Below are 22,862 nucleotides of genomic sequence, written 5' to 3' on the forward strand. Positions count from 1 at the left end.
CGAGCGGCTGCCGGCGCGGGTGAGACGAGGGCCGGCCGGGGCAATGCCTGCGCGCAGCCGCCACCGCCCCAGGGTCCACTTCGGCTCTCCTACCCGGGCTCCACCGCCGCTTCTTGAGGCGTCTCACTCCGGCGAGGCTCGGAGGACGCCGGGTTCCGACAGCTGCTCAGACGCCGACTCGGAGGTGGGTCTGGGGAGCCCGACTCGGACCGCTGAGGTGAGGAGGAGCTGAGGCGGGGAAGAGAGGCTTTGGGAGGCGCCTGCAGCCAAGGGTGAGTGGAGAGTCGGGGATGGAGCCGGAGGCTACCACGGACAGGGGTTCGGAGGGGCCCCGGGAGACCGTTGAGGGAGCGTGGAGAGTCCCCTTTAGCATGGAATCTGAGGGAAATGGAGGTTGTTGAGCCGAGGGCCTGAGGGGCGTGACGATGGCCCGAGGCAGAGGGGTAAGGAGAGGTCGAGGGGAGAGCGAGAGGGAGTGGGAGGCTGAGGGAGATGTGGCCTCGAAGAGGCAGGGGCTTGAAGGTTTTGGAAAACCGGGTAGTGAGGCAAAAAGACCGAAGGGGTACCGCGGGAATATAGGACCGGGGGAAGAGATGCTCTGAGATTTGGCACTGGGGGCACGGAATCAGAGGAGCCGGACCAAGGTCGATGTTACCACCTGGCCAGAGAGAGGGAACCGGGGTGGGACTGACAAGATCGCTGACCAGAGTGGGTGGTGGTAATTAGGGGAAGGATTTAGGCTTGAAGAGGAAAGGGCTATCGGGTGGCAAGTCGTCTGGCTTTAAAGGCCAGAAAAAGAGAAATGGGGTCAAGAAAGAAAAGGAGCCCTTGGAGGCTCTAATTTAGGGCTTTGGCATTTTCACAGGTGTCTTTCAAAGCATGGACGATCACTAGGGTAATATATTTGGGTCATGGGGCTTTCTCATTTGTGGACAGTGAATACTTTTAAGAATCTGGGGTGGGAGGGTTGATGTTAAACACTGATTTGCCCAAAGGACTAGGGGAAGTAGTGAAAAGGAAGTGATGTTTGGAAAAGATAGTGAAAGGAGTGATTCTGTAAATAAAGATAATCATTTGGCTTTCTTCTAACAGTAATAATGTGTTTCTTTATTTTTCTTTGTATTTTTCTTACATTTAAGTTTATCTTAAGTACTAGACAAGTTTAGACAATCTTTTTTCACAAAAAAAGATTTAATACATTACCTTTAAATTAAAAAAACTAAACTGGAAACAAGAATTTGGACACTTAGATTTTACAGATACTCAGTATCAACTGATTTCACTTTGGTAGCTTGAGTTGACACGTATTGGCCACAGGGTAAAGACGTGGTCAATACAAGTGTCTGGGTTAAAAAGGTGCATAAAACTGTATGTGAAATCACCACAGTCCAGGAGGCTACCAGATGTTCCTCTCACCTGTAACTCCAGAATTGGAGTTGTGTCTTGAAAATTGGAAGGAGGGTACCTTGACGGATTTGCAGGACCAACGCTTTGCAGATATTGTATGAATAATACTTTTAGTAGAGTTATCTAGAAGACTAAGAATAGAGGATGCTTGTAGTTGTCAGTTAACAGAACTGGGATAGGTGGGTACACAGATGCCTTTTATAGAAGACATCGTACCAAAACCATAATTATGCCAGAAAAATAATGATTGCAGTATTTATACTCTCTTTAGTTGAAATAGATTAATTTTCTTTTGTAATTGTTAAATTATAACATGTCTTTGTGAAATGTTGACTTTAGCCACGTCTCATATGTTGGTTTACTTTTACAACCTTTTATCCTATTATAGGTTTGCAAAGTTGTTGGCATTTCAAAACAAACTTTTAATCAAGTATTTCTAGTCTAAATGGGTATCCAACGGTTAAATCTTCATGAGATGATAATTTACTGATTGCAGTAAGCTGTTAATTTATGTGTATTGACTATATGTCATATCTTCAAATGCTCAGTAGACTAATAATTATTTCTTCAAAGGAGAGATGAATTCTTAACTTTGCTTTTAGCTGATGTTAAAAGATTAACTCCTTTTTCTTTAAATTAATACAAACATCCTTTAGTTGAAGAAGTATATATAGTATTACTATTGTTTATTTATGTTTGTTTACCCTCACTAGATTGAGATTCTCTAGAGACCTCTAAGTATGTCTTCATACTTAGCTCTAAATAAAAGTCTTGGCATGTAAAAATTTGCTGAACTGAACCGAAATATAAGAACTCTCTATTAAGGTTACATCTTAATGTTACTGCAAAATTAAAGAAACTGTTACATGAATTTGTACAGTTAATACATTAGCGTCCCTAATAGTTTGTCTTTGTTTTGCCTTGACAGTTTTCACAGCCACTTAGTTGTAAATAAAATCAGTTTTATGGTAGAGCAGTTTCTCTAAGGCAAGAAAATCTATATTACTCCTTTAGAAGCCATTATGACTGCTGTGACAGAAGATGCAGATATATTTAGATAATCACTTTTGATTTCAGTAGCATCATCGCCATTCTGCAAAGACTCTTTACTTTGCACAACTACTTGTAAACATTTTTATTTTGTTAATCACTAAGATCTTCAATGCTTTTTCAGAACTTTGCCGTAGCTGACTTAGAGACATTTTCATGACTTTTCTGAGAAATGAAATTTGAACATTGTTTTTGGGAAAATGTTGAATCACAGATGTTCTAATGAATATCATCATTATTATTTTGTCTTATAAGAATAACCATATTAACTAGTTATTGTTTCAAAATTCTTACCTCCAGGTCTGATGTAATACTATGGTATTAATAGTAGGATGTACCTAGCACAGCCATTAATCGTAACAGTGATTCTTACTTTAGGTCTTATGATTCTCCTGGCTTTGAGAAATCAGGAGGTTAACTAGAAATTAGAGGAGCATGGGCCAGGCATCCTTTGAGAACAATTCAGTGTTTACGTGCTGCCTTTGTCACTGGTAATTTGCCATTTGAATATGTGGATATGGATTTGTGACAGACCTGTACCCCCTCCTCCCATACACATAGCACCATCATAAGTGGATCTTAACCTAGCTGAGTCTAGACTTCAGGCTTCCATATTTGAAATGTTTTGTTACTTCACTAAATGCTGGGCCCTACTAGTAATAAAATCACCTCACTGCAGAATGTAACATAATATGAGTCTATCTTGGCTTTTGTTTAGGATGGTAGAAACTAGGAAAACTTGGTCATAATAGTTTCAGCACGGTGTTTCACTGTTAAACAGAGTTTTATGACGTGTACCTTAGAAGAATGTTGTGGAGGCAGAGACCTATGTTTGTATTTGTCTTGAATATTTATTGTGGGCTTAGTGTAGCTTTTGAATTGTGGCTGAGGACAAGAGATTTATTTATCTATTTATTTATTTATTTATTTTATGCTCTGAGATTTGGCAGTGGGGGCGAGGAATTTTTATTTATTTTATTTTTGGCTGCACTGGGTCTTCGTTGCTGCACGCAGGCTTTTTCTAGTTGTGGTGAGCGGGGACGGGGACTACTCTTTGTTGCGGTGTGAGGGCTCCTCATTGCAGTGGCTGCACTGTTGTGGAGCACGGGCTCTAGGTGCACGGGCTTCAGTAGTTGTGGCACACGGGCTTAGTTGCTCCGCGGCATATGGGATCTTCCCGGACCAGGGCTCTAACCCGTGTCCCCTGCATTGGCAGGCAGATTCTTAACCATTGCACCACCAGGGAAGCCCTATATCTATTATCTTGACCCTTTTTTCTGTTCTCTTAAAGTTCTTGACAGGTAAGAAATTCTAGTAGGAGGTGAGAACCATGAATTCTGCTAATTTAGGGTCTTCCTAAAGTTCCTAAGTTAAGCTGTGTCACTGAGTTATTGGAAATGCCTGCAAATTGGCTTTAGTGTGGAACTTTGAGACTAAATTAAATCTATGTCAGTTTCATCAATACAACATTGGTATGAAAGTCAGAGATTGCCAGACCATACATTAAATTTTGGGGCCAAATCCAGTATATTTGCACAATATTGTAATGGAGTTTGAAGTCTGAAGCAAGTTTCTCATTTTCTATTATGTTGATTTGATTTGGGGGTGTAGCATATTTAAGAATGAAGATTTTTACCAGTCAATCTGTCAGACCACAACTACTAGCCTGCCCAAATATTATTTTAATGATTAGAATAAAAATTTGAATTTTATACACTTGGCTTCTTTCCTGGTGTGCTCTGACATTTTGCCAGGTTAAGGATTTTTCATCAAACTTACCACTAAATTTTGACCATTGTGTAAAAACTTTTACTACAACTGAGGATATAACCTGCACAGTGTTGTCTGATTCTTATTCATTGAACTGATTCTTATTCATTGAACTGAGACAGTTCTGAATGTGGTAGAGAATTAGGTACAACCAGATAGTGGAAGTCTTAGTTTAAAGGCAAGTTGGAGTCAGAAAAGGTTTGTGTTCTTTGGTATACATGACAACCTTTTTTAATAACGGTATATAATAGTGCATGGTCTGTGCAGCAAAAAAAATGTCCCAAGGCTAAAGTGCAGCCAATAGAATGATAATGTAACTGAAAAAACAATTTAATTTATTTCAAATGTGCTACCCCAAATTCTGCTGCTCAGTGGGATATAGTAAAACGGTAGAAGATCACTGCTAGAGTTTCAAAACTGGTAGGAAGTGGTTCTGGGTCTTTGAAACTTTTGTAATTATAGCAGATTCAGATACTTGGAAACAGTGCTTACTAAGAAAAAGTAAACTACCTTTTGATAACTATAAAGGGAAAATAATAGTTTTTTGTTTGCTCAATGAAAAGATTTTAATTTAGGATTAAAAAATTTTAATGGGATTTTTTTAAAGCTGCATAGGGACTTCCCTGGTGGCACAGTGGTTAAGAATCCACCTGCCAATGCAGGGGACATGGGTTTGAGCCCTGGTCTGGGAAGATCCTACATGCCACGGAGCAACTAAGCCCATGTGCCGCAACTACTGAGCCTGTGCTCTAGAGCCCATGAGCCACAACTACTGAGCCCGAGTGCCACAACTACTGAATCCTGCGTACCTAGAGCCCATGTTCCGCAACAAGAGAAGCCACCACAATGAGACGCCCGCACTCCACAATGAAGAGTAGCCCCCGCTTGCCACAACTTGGAGAAAGCCTGTGAGCACAGCAACCAAGATGCATCGCAGCCAAAAAGAAATAATTAATTATTTAAAAAAAAAAAATAACAAGTGTTGGTAAGGATGTGGAAAATTAGAACACTTGTGTGTTGCTCGTGGGAATGTAAAATGATGCTGCTTTGAAAATGGTATGGTGATTTCTGAGAAAATTAAACAGAATTACCAAATGACCCAGCAATTCCACCTCTAGATATATACGCAAAAGAAGTGAAAGCAGGGACTTCCCTGGTGGTCCAGCAGTTAAGACGCTGCACTCCCAATGCAGGGGGCCCGGGTTTGATCCCTGGACAGGGAACTAGATCCCGCATGCTGCAACTAAGAGCCCGAATGCCACAACTAAGACCAGGCGCAGCCAGATAAATAAATATTTTTTAAAAAATGAAAGCAGGACTTGAAAAGATATTTGTATACACCTATGTTTATAGCAGCATTATTCACAATAACTAAGAGTTAAAAGCAACCCAAGTGCCTACTGATGGATGAATGAATAAACAAAATGTGATATATACATAGAATGGAATATTATTTAGCCTTAAAAAGGAGGGAGGTTCTGATATATGCTACAACATGGATGAAGCTTGAAGATATTATGCAAAGGAAAATAAGGCAGACACAAAAGGACAAATATTGTAGGATTCCACTATTGTATCTAGAATAGTCAAATTCATAGAGACAGAAGGTAGAATGGTGGTTGACAGGAGCACAGGGGAGGAGACAATGGGGAGTTATCGTTCAATGAATATGGAGTTTCCATTTGGAATGATGAAAAAGTTCTAAAAATGGACGGTGGTGATGATTGCACAATGTAAATGTACTTAATTCCACTAAACTGTACACTTAAAAATGGTTAAAATAGTAAATATTCAGTTATGTATAGTTTAACACACACACACACAGAGAACACATCATCATATCTGTGATGCAGGCATTAGAAAGCCAGTACTGCTACCCTACAACTTCAGCTGCTTCCTGACACAAAGTCAGTGACTAGAAACTGGAGAATTACTTGTACACTCACATACAACCAATATTTCAATAGTCTTTCTTGTGGATACCCAAAACTTCAGGAAAATGGCCCCTACTTCACTTTCTGCCTTCCTCTCATGTCAGAGCATCTAGTTGGCTGAACCTAATTCACATTTAGAACCCTAGTTGCTAGGGATCCTGGGGAATAATTTTTACCTTTTTAACCTCTGTAGTACAAAAGACAACTAGAGGGAGATCGGAAAGGATCATGAGTGCCATTTCATCATATTTGTGAAAGGATCCTGAGTGCCAATTCATCATATTTGTCACAGGCACTGAGTCAATGGTGATTCATAGATGGTAATACTCCTTGTAGTCAAGTCATCATTTCCAGTAGTTGGCCAGATTGTCCTGCAGCTGTTCAGTCACAAAGATAGGATAGGACAAAACAAATAGCTTCAGTGAGGCAGAATAGGGAAAAAGTTTGTTGATAGTTATTGTCTCCTTTTGCAGTTCTGGGCTGATTGTGCTTAGTTTGTTAAACCTAATATACAGTATTTGCAGTTTTAATTTGGTAACTGAGTTTTAATAAGCAAATGAGTTATTTATATTATCGTGAAGATAATTTAATGCATATCACTCCATTGGTATGCATTAAAGGCTCATTGATTAAAGAACAGCCATGCTACTGTTAAGAAATACCAGATAAGCTGTTTTTATTGTATTAAGTATGGAGATAAGATCATGGGAAATATGCTGAGCTCTTTTGCTGTCAAGCTGCTGACATCTTTAATTAGTATGAATTAAATTTGGAGAGAAAAGAAATAAAATTTCTAGTAAATGAACAAGTTGATGTGCTGAAAATTGCATTTTTTAATAGTTTTCAAGGGACTTCCCTGGTGGCCTAGTGGTTAGGACTCTGCGTTCCCAATGCAGGGGGCCTGGGTTCGATCCCTGGTCAGGGAGCTAGATCCCACATGCATGCTATAACTAAGGAGCCCGCCTGCTGCAACTAAGGCCTGGTGCAACCAAATAAATAAATAAATAAAAATAAATATTAAAAAAATAGTTTTCAAAAATTTCTCACCAGAGTCCATCCAAAAGATAAGAAATGTTTTGTTCCACTCTGTACAGAACAGTCAGCTACTTTAGTTTATCTGTTATCTATGAGTTGGAACTAAGTTTGAGTAATGCCTCTTGATGGTAAGATTCTGCATGAGTGGACTATATTCTCTCAGTGCCTTGATAATAACATATTGACCTTTGATAACTAATTTCTTAATTGCTCATGATTTCAGAATAAACTTCTTTTAAATTTTATCTCAAATTGAAATGTTTCCTTTATGTACCAGTTAACATTTTGGACAGGTACCATGCTTTGCACACAGTGCTTTTTGACGTGGATCAAACTTTAATGACGTAGCTAGGAGTTAGTGTCTAAATAATATGTCAGATTTTTTTGATTTTTTATTCTACTTCTATAAATCTAACCCAAGGCACTGCAGTACTATTTGTAATAGTAATAAAATTGTGAACAGTTGCTGACAGTGGGGAAATGGACAAATTATTGTATAGCCATACAATGGAATGTCCTTTTCAAAGGATAGTTTGATAACATTAGACAGGACTCATGCAATAATGTTAAGTAAAAATGATACAGAATTTCCAATGGTATGGTTTCTCTATAGAAATTTTTCCTATAGAAAGTTCTGTGGATGAAAGATAAATAAAAAATTACAAGCATTAGTTCTCTGGGGGGTAATTTTGAAATTATATTTTAAATGTTCTTCAGCAAATATGTATCGCTTCTATATATTTTTCTGTCTTTTTATTGTAGAAGTGCATTACTTTTAAAGATCCAAACAATGCAGAAATTTGTAGACTAGAAACTATAAAAGTCCTTCAGTCACCTACCTAGGCAAATGAAGTCCAGTTTATCAACTTGTTCTTTTATGGATTTTGCTTTTGTTGTCATATCTAAGAAATCTTTACCTAACCTAAGGTCAGAAAGATTTTCTCCTGTGTTTTCTTTTTTTTTTTCTCCTGTGTTTTCTTTTAGAAGTTTTCTAGTTTTAGATTTTACATTAGGTCTGTGATCCATTTCAAGTTAATTTTTTATATGTGGTGAGAGGTATGGATTAATTTTTTTTGCATATGGATATTCATTTGTTCTAATACGATTTGATGGAAAGACTATCCTTTCTCCACTGAATTGCCTTTGCATGTCTGTAGAAAATGAGATATCCATATGTATGTAGGTCTATTTCTGGATTCTCTATTCTGTTCCATTGATTTGTTTATCTTTATGCCATTACTACTTTGTCTTGATTAGGGTAGTATGATAGAATTCTAAAATGACCTCCAGTGACCTTTGTATAGTGGGAAGGACCTGTGAGTCTGATTATCACTCTGATTATGTTATGTTACATGGCACAGTTGACTAAGAAAGGGAGATTATCTTAGTGGACCTGACCTAATCAGCCAGCAAAGGACTGGGCTTTTCCTGGAGAAAGAGATTCTAAGTACAAGGGGCATTCAACAAAGAAAAACAACAGAGAAAAAGCTGGTTTTCAGAATAGGAGGAGGCCCTAAATGCCAGTGGCCACTAAATTTACAGTAATTTGTTACACAGCAGTAGAAAACAAACACTGTATATAGTAAGTCTTGTAATTAGCTATCTAATCTTATTCTTTTTCAAGGTTGTTTTGGTTATTCTGTGTCCTTTGCATTTCCATATCAACTACTGAAATAAGTTTATCTATAAAAAAGTCTGTTGGGATTTTGATTGGGATTCCGTGAAATATATAGATCAAATTTTGGAAGAATTGACGGATGTCAATGAAAAATTAACCAGTCAATCTAAGAAAAAAACGGAAAATTTTATCTGAGCCAAATTGAGCACTGTAACCCAAGAACAGCACATCAGAAAGCTCTCAGAGCTGTTCCACCAATAAGAAGTGTAGGCATAGTTATATAAGTTTTTTTGAGACAGAGGGCTGTACATTAAATGATGTTTTATTGACAGTTACACAGTCCAGATCTAAAAGTCGTGTGGCCCCTTACAAGATCAAGAAGGAATGTTACCTTTCTTTTTTTTATACATTTATTTATTTTTGGCTGTGTTGGGTCTTCACTGCTGCATGCGGGCTTTCTTTAGTTGTGGCGAGCCGGGGCTAGTCTTCATTGCAATGCGTGGGCTTCTCATTGCAGTGGCTTCTTTTGTTGTGGAGCACGGGCTCTAGGCGCATGGGCTTCAGTAGTTGTGGCACATGGGCTCAGTAGTTGTGGCTCACGGGCTCTAGAGCGCAGGCTCAGTAGTTGTGGCGCACGGGCTTAGTTGCTCCGTGGCATGTGAGATCTTCCCGGACCAGGGCTTGAACCCTGCGTGTCCCCTGCATTAGCAGGCAGATTCTTAACTACTGCACCACCAGGGAAGTCCTGGATATATATATATTTTTTTTTTTTTTTTTCCTGGATATATTTTTGATAGGCTGATTGTTGGATAAAAGAAAGAGAGGTGACAAGGATGATTCAATTTACCAAGTTCAAAGGTGGATTCTTAACCACTGCGCCACCAGGGAAGTCCCAAGAAGAAGGAATGTTATCTTTTAAGGAGTTGTCTTGCTGGTGCTAGGAGAATGTTGCTCTTTATGGCTGAGCAGGTATTTATGCCAAGGGGGGAGGTTTGGTTGATGCGTAATATAGATACACAGTTCTCAGTAGGGGGGAGAGAGGAGGCCAAAGGGCAGAGAAAAAATTTTTATGTTTGAATTCTTCTTGTCTGGACATAAAATATGAATTTTATTTCACAGCATTTTTATTTTCTTAAAAATTTGAGTCTTTTGACCCACCCATGTCACTATTTATTTAGATCTTTAATTTCTCTTAGCAATGTTTTATAGTTTTTAGTGTACAGATTTTTCCCATGTTTGGTCAGATTTATCCTTGGGCATTTTATATTTTTTGGTGCTATTGTAAATGGTATTATTTTGTAAATTTCAATTTTTTGATTGTTTATTTCTAGTATATAGAAATACAATTGATTTTTGTATGTTGATATTAAGCAATCTTGCTAAACTAAATTATTAGTTCTAGTAACTTGTGTTTGTGTGTATGTGTAGATTCCATTGAATTTTCCACATAGATTATCATATTGTCTGCAAATACAGTTTTGTTCTTTCCTTTCCAATCGTATGCCCTTTATTTCTTCTTCTTGCCTTATTCTACTGGCTAGATTGCTCAGTGTTTTACCAAAATGATGAGAGTAGACAGTCTAGCCTTGTTCCTGATATTAAGGGGAAGGCCTTTAGCCTTTCATCATTAAGTATGATGTTAACCATAGGTTTTTCAAATATGTCCTTTATCAACTTGATGAAGTTTCTCTTTATTTCTCGTTTGCTGAGAGTTTTTCATTGGGAATGAATACTGGATTTTGCCAAATGCTTTTCTGTCTTTTGAGTTATTGTGTGGTTTCCCTGTTTTAGCCTATGGTGAATTATTTTTATTTTCAAGTGTTAAACTAACTTTGCACTCCTGAGATAAACATCACTTGGTGATGTTGTATTATCCTTTTAAAATATTGTTGGATTTGATTTGCTAAGATATGTTTAAATTTTTTGCTTTCACGTTTGTAAGGGCTCTCAGGCTGTAGTTTTATTTTCTTGTAATGTCTTTGTCTGGTTTTGGTATCAGGGTAGTACTGGCCTCATGGAATGGATTCAGAAATATTCCCTCCTCTTCTGGAAGAGTTTTATTTTAGTAGACCATTTCTCCCAACTTTTGTGCTATTGTTGACATATTTTACTTACATATTTACCCATATATCTACCATTTCTGGTATTCATATTTTCAAATGATGGCATTTTTGTTCTGCCTGAAGGACTTCCTTTTCACATTTCTGGTAGCTCAGGTCTGCTCGAGATGAAATTATTCAGCTTTTGTGTGTCTGAAAAAGTATTTGTTTTACCTTTGTTTTTGATCGACATTTTACCGGTCATAGAATTATAGGCTGATCATTGTTTTTTCTTTCAGCCTTTTAAAGACATTGTTTCACTGTCTTCTAGCTTGCAATGTTTCCAGTGAGGAGTCTGCTATCATTCTTATCTTTGTTCCTATGTGTATAATGTGTGTATCCTCTCTTTTTACTTTTAAGATTTTCTCATTGTCATTGATTTTGAGTAATTTGATTATGATATGGTGTGGTATAGTTGTTTTTGCTTGTTTGTTTTTTATTTATTTTCGGCTGTGTTGGGTCTTTGTTGCTGTGTGCGGGCCATCTCTAGCTGTGGGAGCAGGGGCCACTCTTTGTTGTGGTCCACGTGCTTTTCACTGTGGTGGCTTCTCTTGTTGCGGAGCATGGGCTCTAGGCGTGTGGGCTTCAGCAGTTGCGGCTCCTGGACTCAGTAGTTATGGCTCGTGGGCTGTAGAGCACAGGCTCAGTAGTTGTGGCGCACGGGCCCAGTTGCTCCGCTGCATGTGGGATCTTCCCGGACCAGGGCTCGAACCCGTGTCCCCTGCATTGGCAAGCGGATTTTTAACCACTGCACCACCAGGGAAGCCTTGGTGTGGTATAGTTTTTTGTGTGGTTCTAATGTTTGGAATTTATTGAGCTTTTTGATTTGTGTTTATAGTTTGCACCAAATTTTGAAAAATGTTAGCCATTGTTACTTCAGATATTTTTTTCTGCACTCTCCTCTCTCTCTCGTTGTTTGGGGACTACAATTATGCATCTATTAAGATGTTTGAAGTTGTCCCACCTCTCACAGATATTCTTTTCATTTTCTTTTTTTTTTTTTTTTAATCATGGTAAAATATACATAACAAACTTATATTTTAACCATTTTTAAGTGCACAGTTTAGTGGCACTAAGTACATTTACATTGTTGTGCAATCATCACCACCATCCATTTCCAGAACTGTTTCATTATCCCAAATGGAAACTTTGTACCCATTAAACAGTAATGGGTATTTGTCTCCTACTGCACAGTCCCTGGAAACCAACATCTACTTTCTGTCTCTATGAATTTGACTACCAAGTGAATCATACAATATTTGTCCTTTTGTGTCTGGCTTATTTCACTTAGCATAATGTCTTCAAGATTCCTTTTAAAGGCTGAATAATATTCTCTTCATTTTTAAAAATTCTGTTTTTCCTGTGTTTCATTTTGAATAATTCCTATTGTTATGTCTTCAAGTTTACTATACTTATGCAATATCTGATCAGCTGTTAATCCCATCCAGTGTGTTTTTTATTACATATCTTGTAATTTCATCTCTAGAAGTTTGAGTTGGATCTTTTTTATGTGTCTATATCTCTATTTAACTTTTTGAACATATGTAATACAGTTATCATAACTATGTTAATTTCCTTGTCTGATAATTTTATTATCTGTGTCAGTTCTGGGTCAATTTCAATTGATTTTCTACTCATTATAGAAATTTTTTTACTATTATAGAATTTTACATTATAGAATTTTTCTACTCCTTTGCATGCCTGGTAATCTTTGGTTGGTTGCCAGACATTGTGATTTTACCTGTTGGGTGCTGAATACTTTCTTATTCCTATTAATATTCTTCTGCTTTGTTGTGGGATGTAGTTAAATTACTTGAAAGCAGTTTGATCCTTTTGGTTGTGCTTTTAAGATTTGTTTGGCTGGACCAGAGACATGTTTAGGTTTAGGGCAGGATTTCTCAATATCAGCACTATAACACTTTGGGTCAGATAATTCTTTGTTGTGAGGGGCTGTCCTGTGCATTGTAGACTGTTTAACAGCATCCCTAGCCTCTAGTCTTTAGATGATCCCCTAGTTGTGACAACTACAAATGTCTCCAGAAATTGCCAAATATTTTGGGGTGGGCAAATTGCCCTCAGTTGAGAACTACTGTTTTTAGGGTTAATTTTTCCTTACTACTATGGAAAGATCTTATTGTGTACTCTACCCAGTGCCCCATGAATCATGAGATTTTTCATTTTTTTCCAGTCTGGTTGTTTATAGTAGGCACTTTTAGTGGTCTTGTGTGAATACTGGGCGTTATTGCCTCTAATCTTTCTGGGTGGTTCTTTTTTCAGTCTTGTTTGGTTTCCTCACATACATGTGCTGATCAGCATTCAGCTGCCTATTCAAGGGAGATCCTTTGCAAATCCCTGGAGTTCCATCTTAGTCTGCTTAGGCTGTTAAAACAAAAATACCATAGGCTGGGTGGCTTAAACAACAAATCTATTTCTCACAGTTCTGGAGGCTGAGGAGTCCAAGATCAAAGTGCCAGCAGATTTGGTGTCTGTGAGGACCTGCTTCCTAGTTCATAGGTGGTCATCTTCTAGTTGTGTCTTTAGATGACAGAAGGGAAGAGAACTCTTTGGGGTGTCTCTTATAAAGGCATTAATTCCATTCACGAGGCTTCTGCCTTCATGACCTAATCACCTCCTAATACTATCCTATTGGGGGTTAGAATTTCAACATATGAATTTGGGGGGAATATAAACATTCAGTCCATAACAAGTTCTCTGTGTATCTTTCTCCTCTCTAGTATTCTATCCCAGGTACACTGCCATCTTGATTTCCCTAGATTCTCAGTTCCATTGCAACTCACCAAGTCTGCTGGGTCTCACCCAGTTTATATCCTGTACCACTCATGGCTGGGGCAGTAGGGCTCACCTTGTTTCCTACTCTCAAGGATCTCCTTTGTTGTCTGGTGCCCACTGTTTTGAAACTGGTTTTCTCCCCATATATTTAATCTATTTTTTGGCTGTTTCAGGTGGAAAAGTAAATCTGGTTTCTCTTATTGCATCTTGGTCAGAAGCAGAAGTCCCTTTAACTGATAGTTGATTCATATTAATTATTGGTTAAAGCTGAAAGTATTCTGAAACATTTACTTACCTAATTTCTTCATTATGTATATTTGTATGAAACTTATAGCTCTCATATTCTTCGTTAAAAGTCTCCTGTCCCCTGTAGTTCCTGTGGTACAATGTAAATATTAAATTGCCTTGAAGCCTTTTATCATCTGTTAATATACATCTTTAATGCAGGTTTTCATAGTGTTATCTAAGTATGTAGTAGCACACAATTAACGGTTGTGCCCTGACCTGATGAAGCACAACAGTGCAATGTGTCATGCTTTTAGGGCATTGCCACAGCAGGCTCAAAGACTTCCAGGAGGCTTTCTTGTATGATAACTCATATTTTCTAGCAGCTAAAACATCAGCATCAAAGCCTGTTTGTTAGCCAGATTGAGGGTGTAAAGAACAGATTGTTAGCCAGATTGAAGGTGCTATAAGACAGAAAAAAAAACAACAACCATGAAGGAGATCATTTTGAGCAGTGTGTGAGATGAAACTACTGAAGAATAAGGCTAAAAGGATGGGGGTGACTTGGAGCCCGTTGGTGGTAAGCTGTTAGAAAAAGGAGAATGGTAGCAGAATAGCAGTAAAATAGAAGGAATCTGGCCTTATTTTGTATGAGAAGAGCTTCTCATACTTATTACATCGTAATTGTTGCAGAGTTTGTAGCATGTGTTCGTTGGATATTCAGGGATGAAATAATTTATTCAGAGAATACCTTGGGGAAAAGATATGTATGTAGTGTGTAGGATGAAGCCATCTGGCTATCTATATGGACTAAAACATAGCAAAATCATTTAAAATGGAACTATATATATGTAATACGTGATATAAAATTATATATATCAATGTGTATAAATTCCATGAGTTGAAAGTGAATAAATCATAATTCCTTGGCCTTTGGGATGACACTGATATACTGTAAGTAAAAATAAAAAAGTTGAGTACGATTTTTTGTAGCTCTGCAGTATATAAAACATGTCCTTACAGATGCATGTACTGTTAATTTTTTAAGACTGAAAAGCTATTGTGGATTAATACTATTAAAAGCTCTGTTTTGAAACACTGTGATTTAAGGTTTCCAAAAACTAGGATTGCTTTTTAGTAATTAAGAAACAAATATTTAATGGGCATGTTTCTTGTTGGCTGAATACTTTTCATGGTATAAGAGGTACTTGGGTAGTTGAGTATCTGCCTTTTTCAGGTGATTATAGGTATTCATGGCAAGAGTTTGTGTGGATAGAAGAATGCAGAAGTAGCAGCTTTTTACTTTCCTTAGCATAAGGAAGCATAGAAAGTTTTTCATAGCCAAAAATGCATGTTGTAAGGGAATGGTAAGCACTAAAATCAGGAATTACTACATCTGAGAGGAGAGGAAGGGGTTGCTATCAGGGAAGGACATTCACTTGTATTGATGTTTTGTTTTGCTTTTAAAGCAAACTTTTAAAATCAAGTTCAACATATGTAAAATGTAGATCATACGTATACAGATTGATGAATTTTCACCTGTATAACTAATACCCAGATTAAGAAACAGGACATATGTATTGGAACTGTTTTTTTTTTTCTTTCAAGCTGGGTAGTGGGCACATGGGTGTTTGTTGTGTCATTCTTTCTCGTTCTTCTTCTTTTTTTTTTTTTTTTGCGGTACACGAGCCTCTCACCGCTGCGGCCTCTCCCGTTGCGGAGCACAGGCTCCGGACGCGCAGGCTCAGCGGCCATGGCTCACGGGCTCAGCCGCTCCGTGGCGTGTGGGATCTTCCCGGACCGGGGCACGAACCCGTGTCCCCTGCATCGGCAGGCGGACTCTCAACCACTGCGCCATCAGGGAAGCCCCTCTTCCTCTTTTTTAATGCTTTAAAGTTTACCTACTGTGGGTTTTTTTTTTAATGTAATATTTATTTATCTATTTTGGTTGCACCAGGTCTTAGGTGCGGCACGTGGGCTCCTTAGTTGTGGCATGTATGTGGGATCTAGTTCTCTGACTAGGGATCAAATCCGGACGCCCTGCATTGGGAGCGCAGAGTCCTATCCACTGCACTACTAGGGAAGTCCCCTTACTGTGTTTTTTAAAAATCATCTCAGAAGGAAATATGGTCTTTAGAGATCTGGAAAATGTCAGAAAGCCCACAGGCTTTAGTAGTTGAGAAAGTACTTTAGGGAACTAGGTTTTTTCTCCATGTAGGCCTTTGTCTCCCGTATATCTGATAAAGTTTATAAACCTGATATAGGCCCAAGTTACTGAACATTTTAAAATGGAAAAAGAACATAAACAGAACTGTGTGGGATCAAAGTAGTAAAAATTATTAGTACTTTTTGAAACAGTACATTGTTGGCCTTTTATAATTGCAGTATAGGGAATTCTCCAGGGGTCCAGCGGTTAGGACTCCGTGCTTTCACTGCTGAGGTCCAGGGTTCAATCCCTGGTCACGGAACTAAGATCCTGCAAACCACGTGGTGAGGCCAAAAATTAAAATTAAAAAAAAAAAAAAAAGGAAATACTATAATTGCAGTATAAAATATGGCCCCTCAAATTTATGGTACATTGAAATGTCTTATCACTAAATCTCAATGATAGTTTAAGAAGAAAATTCCTTTTTCAGCTCTGTAATGGAATATTCAAGGTATAGAAAGAAATGAGCTGTTAAGATATTTATAGATACTTAATATCTAGTAAAGACTTTATATCTGTTGTAGAAATTATTTGTATAGTAGATAGAAATATGCTTAATCTAAGGGGTTTCCTGCAGTTAGTTATCTATCTGCCTTTGTGGGGTTGTGTGTTTTTTGTTTTTTTTTTGCGGTATGCGGGCCTCTCACCACTGTGGCCTCTCCCGCCGTGGAGCACAGGCTCCGGACGCGCAGGCCCAGCGGCCATGGCCCACAGGCCCAGCCGCTCCGCGGCATGTGGGATCCTCCCGGACCGGGGCACGAACCCGCGTCCCCTGCATCGGCAGGCGGACTCTCAACCACTGTGCCACCAGGGAAGCCCGGGGTTGTGTGTTTCTTTGGAGGCGGGGTGGGGGGGATACTTATTCCACGAACATGAAGATTTCTGAAATTTGATTTATTTTTACGTATAACAAATCTTTCTATATATCTCATTTTATGAAAAGTGTTGAGTTATTTTTCTCAATTGTTCTCACCAGTAGGCTTTTTCTAATTAAGTTATGGCTTGCTGTGGTGTGGAAAAGCCATTTGTAAAATACTACCAAAAAAACATTTTGCAAAAATGTTCAGTCATTAGCTTTCCTTTTGCTATTGGGGTTATATGCATATAATTATTAGAATGTTAATCTGTTGAGAACTACTCATTAATGAATAATTTTTGTTTCTTTTACTCTCGTCTGGAAGCCAATAGGGCAGTGTAGATGAATTACTGTTTCTGATGTGTTTACGTGTATTTTGTCTTCAAAGGAGTTCTTAGGATACCCTGAAATTTTTTTTATTTTCCTGTTTTCCCTTGACAGGCAGTGGAAGAGGAAATGGCTTTTCCTAATCAGCTCTGCATTCGCCGCTGGACTACCAAGCATGTAGCTGTTTGGCTGAAGGATGAAGGCTTTTTTGAGTATGTGGACATTTTATGCAATAAGCACCGACTTGATGGAATCACATTGCTAACATTGACTGAATATGATCTCCGGTCTCCTCCTCTGGAAATCAAAGTCTTAGGGGACATTAAAAGGTTAATGCTGTCAGTCCGAAAATTGCAGAAAATACATATTGATGTTTTAGAAGAGATGGGATACAACAGTGACAGTCCCATGAGTTCCATGAGCCCTTTCATTAGTGCTCTTCAGAATGCAGAGTGGCTCTGTAATGGGGAACCTTCACACGACTGTGACGGACCCATCACTGATTTGAATTCTGATCAGTACCAGTATGTGAATGGTAAAAACAAACATTCTATTCGAAGATTGGACCCAGAGTATTGGAAGACCATATTGAGTTGTATATATGTTTTTATAGTGTTCGGATTTACATCTTTCATAATGGTTATAGTCCACGAGCGAGTGCCTGACATGCAGACCTATCCACCACTCCCGGATATATTCTTAGACAGGTAAGTTTTGTTTCTAGTTGCCAAGTTTGTAGAAGATAGCTGTACTAGCAATGATAATGATATATTCATGATAATTATGTTCTTTATTATTGTTGTTTTGGTTGATATATACTTCCCATTTGCCTTATCTTGTGCTATATAAAGATATGCTTTAGAATTGCCTTTTTCTCTTAAGAGTAAACTAGACCTTAAGCCTAGATGAGTAGGAAGAACCACTGCTTAATTTATTTTTCTACAGCTATGTTATAGCTCCTTGGGCACTTCAGATTTTAAAAGGGTTTCCTGGAATGTTATGTAATAAATGGATTTGTTTACTTTTTTTAAAAAAAAGATGAACAGGGTTTTGCTTCTTTTAAAAATATGGGGAGGTCTCATGTATCATCAGATAAATTAGAACTATCACAAATACAAACTGATTCATGGATAGTATTCTGTTTTTATAAATACTGAATGCATAAAAAAGAATATAGTATATTATATGAAAAATAAGAATAGAACAAAACTCAAAACTATTAGTTTTTATATTTGCGGGTTTTTGTTTTTTTTTTGCGGTACACAGCCCTCTCATTGTTGTGGCCTCTCCCGTTGCGGAGCACAGGCTCCGATGCGCAGGCTCAGCGGCAATGGCTCACGGGCCCAGCCGCTCCACAGCATGTGGGATCTTCCGGACAGGGGCATGAACCGTGTCCCCTGCATCAGCAGGCGGACTCAACCACTGCGCCACCAGGGAAGCCCTATATTTGTGGTTTTAAAAAATCTTTTGAAAGTTTGTAGTGCTATCTTGTTTTTGTAAAATGTTGTGCCCCTGAAATTGAAACTGTGATTAAAAATCTTCCAACAAACAAAAGCCCAGGACCAGATGGCTTCACAGGCGAATTCTATCAAACACTTAGAGAAGAGCTAACACCTATCCTTCTCAAACTCTTCCAAAATATAGCAGAGGGAGGAACACTCCCAAACTCATTCTACGAGGCCACCATCACCCTGATACCAAAACCAGACAAAGATGTCACAAAGATGGGCTTCCCTGGTGGCGCAGTGGTTGAGAGTCTGCCTGCCGATGCAGGGGACCCGGGTTTGTGCCCCGGTCTGGGAAGATCCCACATGCCACGGAACGGCTAGGCCCTGTGAGCTGCGGCCGCTGAGCCTGCACGTCCGGAGCCTGTGCTCCACAACGGGAGAGGCCACAACAGTGAGAGGTCCATGTACCGCAAAAAAAAAAAAAAAAAAGATGTCACAAAGAAAGAAAACTACAGGCCAATATCACTGATGAACATAGATGCAAAAATCCTCAACAAAATGCTAGCAAACAGAATCCAACAGCACATTAAAAGGATCATATACCATGATCAAGTGGGGTTTATTCCAGGAATGCAAGGATTCTTCAATATACGCAAATCAATCAATGTGATACACCATATTAACAAATTGAAGGAGAAATACCGTATGATCATCTCAATAGATGCAGAGAAAGCTTTCAACAAAATTCAACACCCATTTATGATAAAAACCCTCCAGAAAGTAGGCATAGAGAGAACTTTCCTCAACATAATAAAGGCCATATATGACCAACCCACAACCAACATCCTCCTCAATGGTGAAAAACTGAAACCATTCCCACTAAGATCAGGAAAAAGACAAGGTTACCCACTGTCACCACTCTTATTCAACATAGTTTTGGAAGTTCTAGCCACAGCAATCAGAGAAGAAAAAGAAATAAAAGGAATCCAAATCGGAAAAGAAGAAGTAAAGCAGTCACTGTTTGCAGATGACATGATACTCTACCTAGAGAATCCTAAAGATGCTACCAGAAAACTACTAGAGCTAATCAATGAATTTGGTAAAGTAGCAGGATACAAAATTAATGCACAGAAATCTCTGGCATTCTTATACACTAGTGATGAAAAATCTGAAAGTGAAATTAAGAAAACACTCCCATTTACCGTTGCAACGAAAGGAATAAAATATCTAGGAGTAAACCTACCTAAGGAGACAAAAGACCTGTATGCAGAAAACTATAAGACACTGATGAAAGAAATTAAAGATGATACAAAAAGATGGAGAGATATATCATGTCCTTGGATTGGAAGAATCAGCATTGTGAAAATGACTCTACTACCCAAAGCAATGTACAGAGTCAGTGCAATCCCTATCAAACTACCACTGGCATTTTTTACAGAACTAGAAAAAAAAATTTCACAATTTGTATGGAAACACAAAAGACCCCGAATAGCCAAAGCAATCTTGAGAATGAAAAACAGAGCTGGAGGAAGCAGGCTCCCTGACTTCAGACTATACTACAAAGCTACAGTAATTGATACAGTATGGTACTGGCACAAAAACAGAAATATAGAGCAATGGAACAGGATAGAAAGCCCAGAGGTAAACCTACGCACATATGGTCACCTTATCTTTGATAAAGGAGGCAAGAATATACAGTGGAGAAAAGACAGCCTCTTCAATAAGTGGTGCTGGGAAAACCGGACAGGTACATGTAAAAGTATGAAATTAGAACCCTCCCTAACACCATACACAAAAATAAACTCAAAATGGATTAAAGACCTAAATGTAAGGCCAGACACTATCAAACTCTTAGAGGAAAACATAGGCAGAACACTCTATGACATAAATCACAGCAAGATCCTTTTTGACCCACCTCCTAGAGAAATGGAAATAAAAACAAAAATAAACAAATGGGACCTAATGAAACTTAAAAGCTTTTGCACAGCAAAAGAAATCATAAACAAGACGAAAAGACAGTCCTCAAAATGGGAGAAAATATTTGCAAATGAAGCAACTGACAAAGGATTAATCTCCAAGATTTACAAGCAGCTCATGCAGCTCAATAACAAAGAAGCAAACAACCCAATCCAAAAATGGGCAGAAGACCTAAATAGACATTTCTCCAAAGAAGCTATACATATTGCCAACAAACACATGAAAGAATGCTCAACGTCGTTAATCATTAGATAAATGCAAATCAAAACTACAATGAGATATCACCTTACACCGGTCAGAATGGCCATCATCAAAAAATCTAGAAACAATAAATCCTGGAGAGGGTGTGGAGAAAAGGGAACCCTCTTGCACTGTTGGTGGGAATGTAAATTGATACAACCACTATGGAGAACAGTAAGGAGGTTCCCTAAAAAACTACAAATAGAACTACCATACGACCCAGCAATCCCACTACTGGGCATATACCCTGAGAAAACCATAATTCAAAAAGAGTCATGTACCAAAATGTTCATTGCAGCTCTATTTACAGTAGCCAGGACATGGAAGCAACCTAAGTGCCCATCAACAGATGAATGGATAAAGGAGATGTGGCACGTATATACAATGGAATATTACTCACCCATAAAAAGAAACGAAACTGAGTTATTTGTAGTGAGGTGGATGGACCTAGAGTCTGTCATACAGAGTGAAGTAAGTCAGAAAGAGAAAAACAAATACCGTATGCTAACACATATATATGGAATCTAAGAAGAAAAAAAAAAAGGTCGTGAAGAACCTAGGGGTAAGATGGGAATAAAGACACAGACCTACTAGAGCATGGACTTGAGGATATGGAGAGGGGGAAAGGTAAGCTGTGACAAAGTGAGAGAGTGGCGTGGACATATATACACTACCAAACGTAAAATAGATAGCTAGTGGGAAGTAGCCGCATAGCACAGGGAGATCAGCTAGGTGGTTTGTGACCGCCTAGAGGGGTGGGATAGGGAGGATGGGAGGGAGGGAGACGCAAGAGGGAAGAGATATGGAAACATATGTATATGTATAACTGATTCATTTTGTTATACAGCAGAAACTAAGACACCATTGTAAAGCAATTATACTCCAGTAAAGATGTTTAAAAAATAAAAACAAAACGTTGTACTCTTCTGAAAGTGCCTTATAGTATATGGGTTTTTTTTAAATGAAATGAATTAAAATGTCCATGTTAAGATGGCAGGATGACATATATATAACATTTTATTCTCTCTCGAGCCCTGACTAAAAGTATAGTAAAGAAGTTGTGTTTGTTTGTTGGTCTTAAGTTGTAAACTTACAAGGAAAGGGTAGATAAGAGAGGAGAAAACAGCCATACATTTTTGGGAGTTTGAAAGCAGATGGGTGAGGGACTTCCCTGGTGGCCCAGTGGTTAATGCTCCGCACTGCAATGCAGGGGGCCCGGGTTCCATCCCTGGTCAGGGAACTAGATCCCATATGCTACAAATAAAAGATCCCGCATGCTGCAACTAAGACCCGGCACAGCCAAATAAATAAATGAATATTAAAAAAAAAAAGGAAAAGCAGATGGGTGAGTGGCAACTAGCAGAGCTAAAGTAACCTAATTCTAAAGCAGCAGTTGGGAAAACTGAGAACCAACCCAAACTATCTTGAAGATTTCTCAAAGCTCTGGATACTGTGGGTGAAAGGGTGGTGCTAAAATAAGAAAGCTGTTTAAGAAGCTGTTAGATCCCTATATCTCCTTCCCTGTTCTATCGTACACAATTTTTCCAGCAGAAGACCCTAAGGAAGTAAGGAAGACAGCATGTGGATATCTGATGAAAGAGTACTCTAGGCAGAGGAAACAGCAAGGTGCAGGAATCCTGAATTGGTAGTAGGCTTAGCATGTTTAAGGAACAGCAAGTGAGAGATGGAGAGAACAGTTGGAGGTGAGATCTGAGAGGAGACAGGAGTCCAGATTTTGTAGGTACTTGTAGACAATTGTAAGGACTTTAGCTTTCATTCTAAGTGAAAAGGGAAGCCATTGGAAAGCATTTAGGAGAAGAGTAGAGCGATCTAACTTCCATTTTAAAAGGTCAGTCTAATTGTTGTTAACAGAATAGCTC

At 38.6% G+C, this 22,862-nt stretch overlaps 1 protein-coding gene across 4 annotated transcripts in view; it reads left to right on the forward strand.

The window, feature by feature from the left end:
- The first annotated feature begins 1 nt into the window (after position 1).
- The window catches only part of SAMD8 (sterile alpha motif domain containing 8), a 46,742-nt gene continuing 23,881 nt past the window's right edge, over positions 2-22,862 (forward strand). Inside the window, exons 1-2 of one of the 4 annotated variants that reach the window (XM_022590952.3) lie at positions 2-217; positions 17,432-18,024. In XM_022590952.3, coding sequence (XP_022446660.1) covers positions 44-217; positions 17,432-18,024 — 767 coding nt within the window. In that variant the 5' untranslated portion in view covers positions 2-43. Of the gene's footprint in view, positions 273-17,431; positions 18,025-22,862 lie in introns of all 4 variants that reach the window. The other 3 variants (XM_022590950.3, XM_022590951.3, XM_022590953.3) reach the window with 3 other exon arrangements.

Source organism: Delphinapterus leucas, chromosome 16 (genome assembly GCF_059928025.1).
Source record: "Delphinapterus leucas isolate spDelLeu-1000000601 "Yukka" chromosome 16, BTC_Dleu_Yukka2, whole genome shotgun sequence".
Classification (NCBI taxonomy): domain Eukaryota; kingdom Metazoa; phylum Chordata; class Mammalia; order Artiodactyla; family Monodontidae; genus Delphinapterus; species Delphinapterus leucas.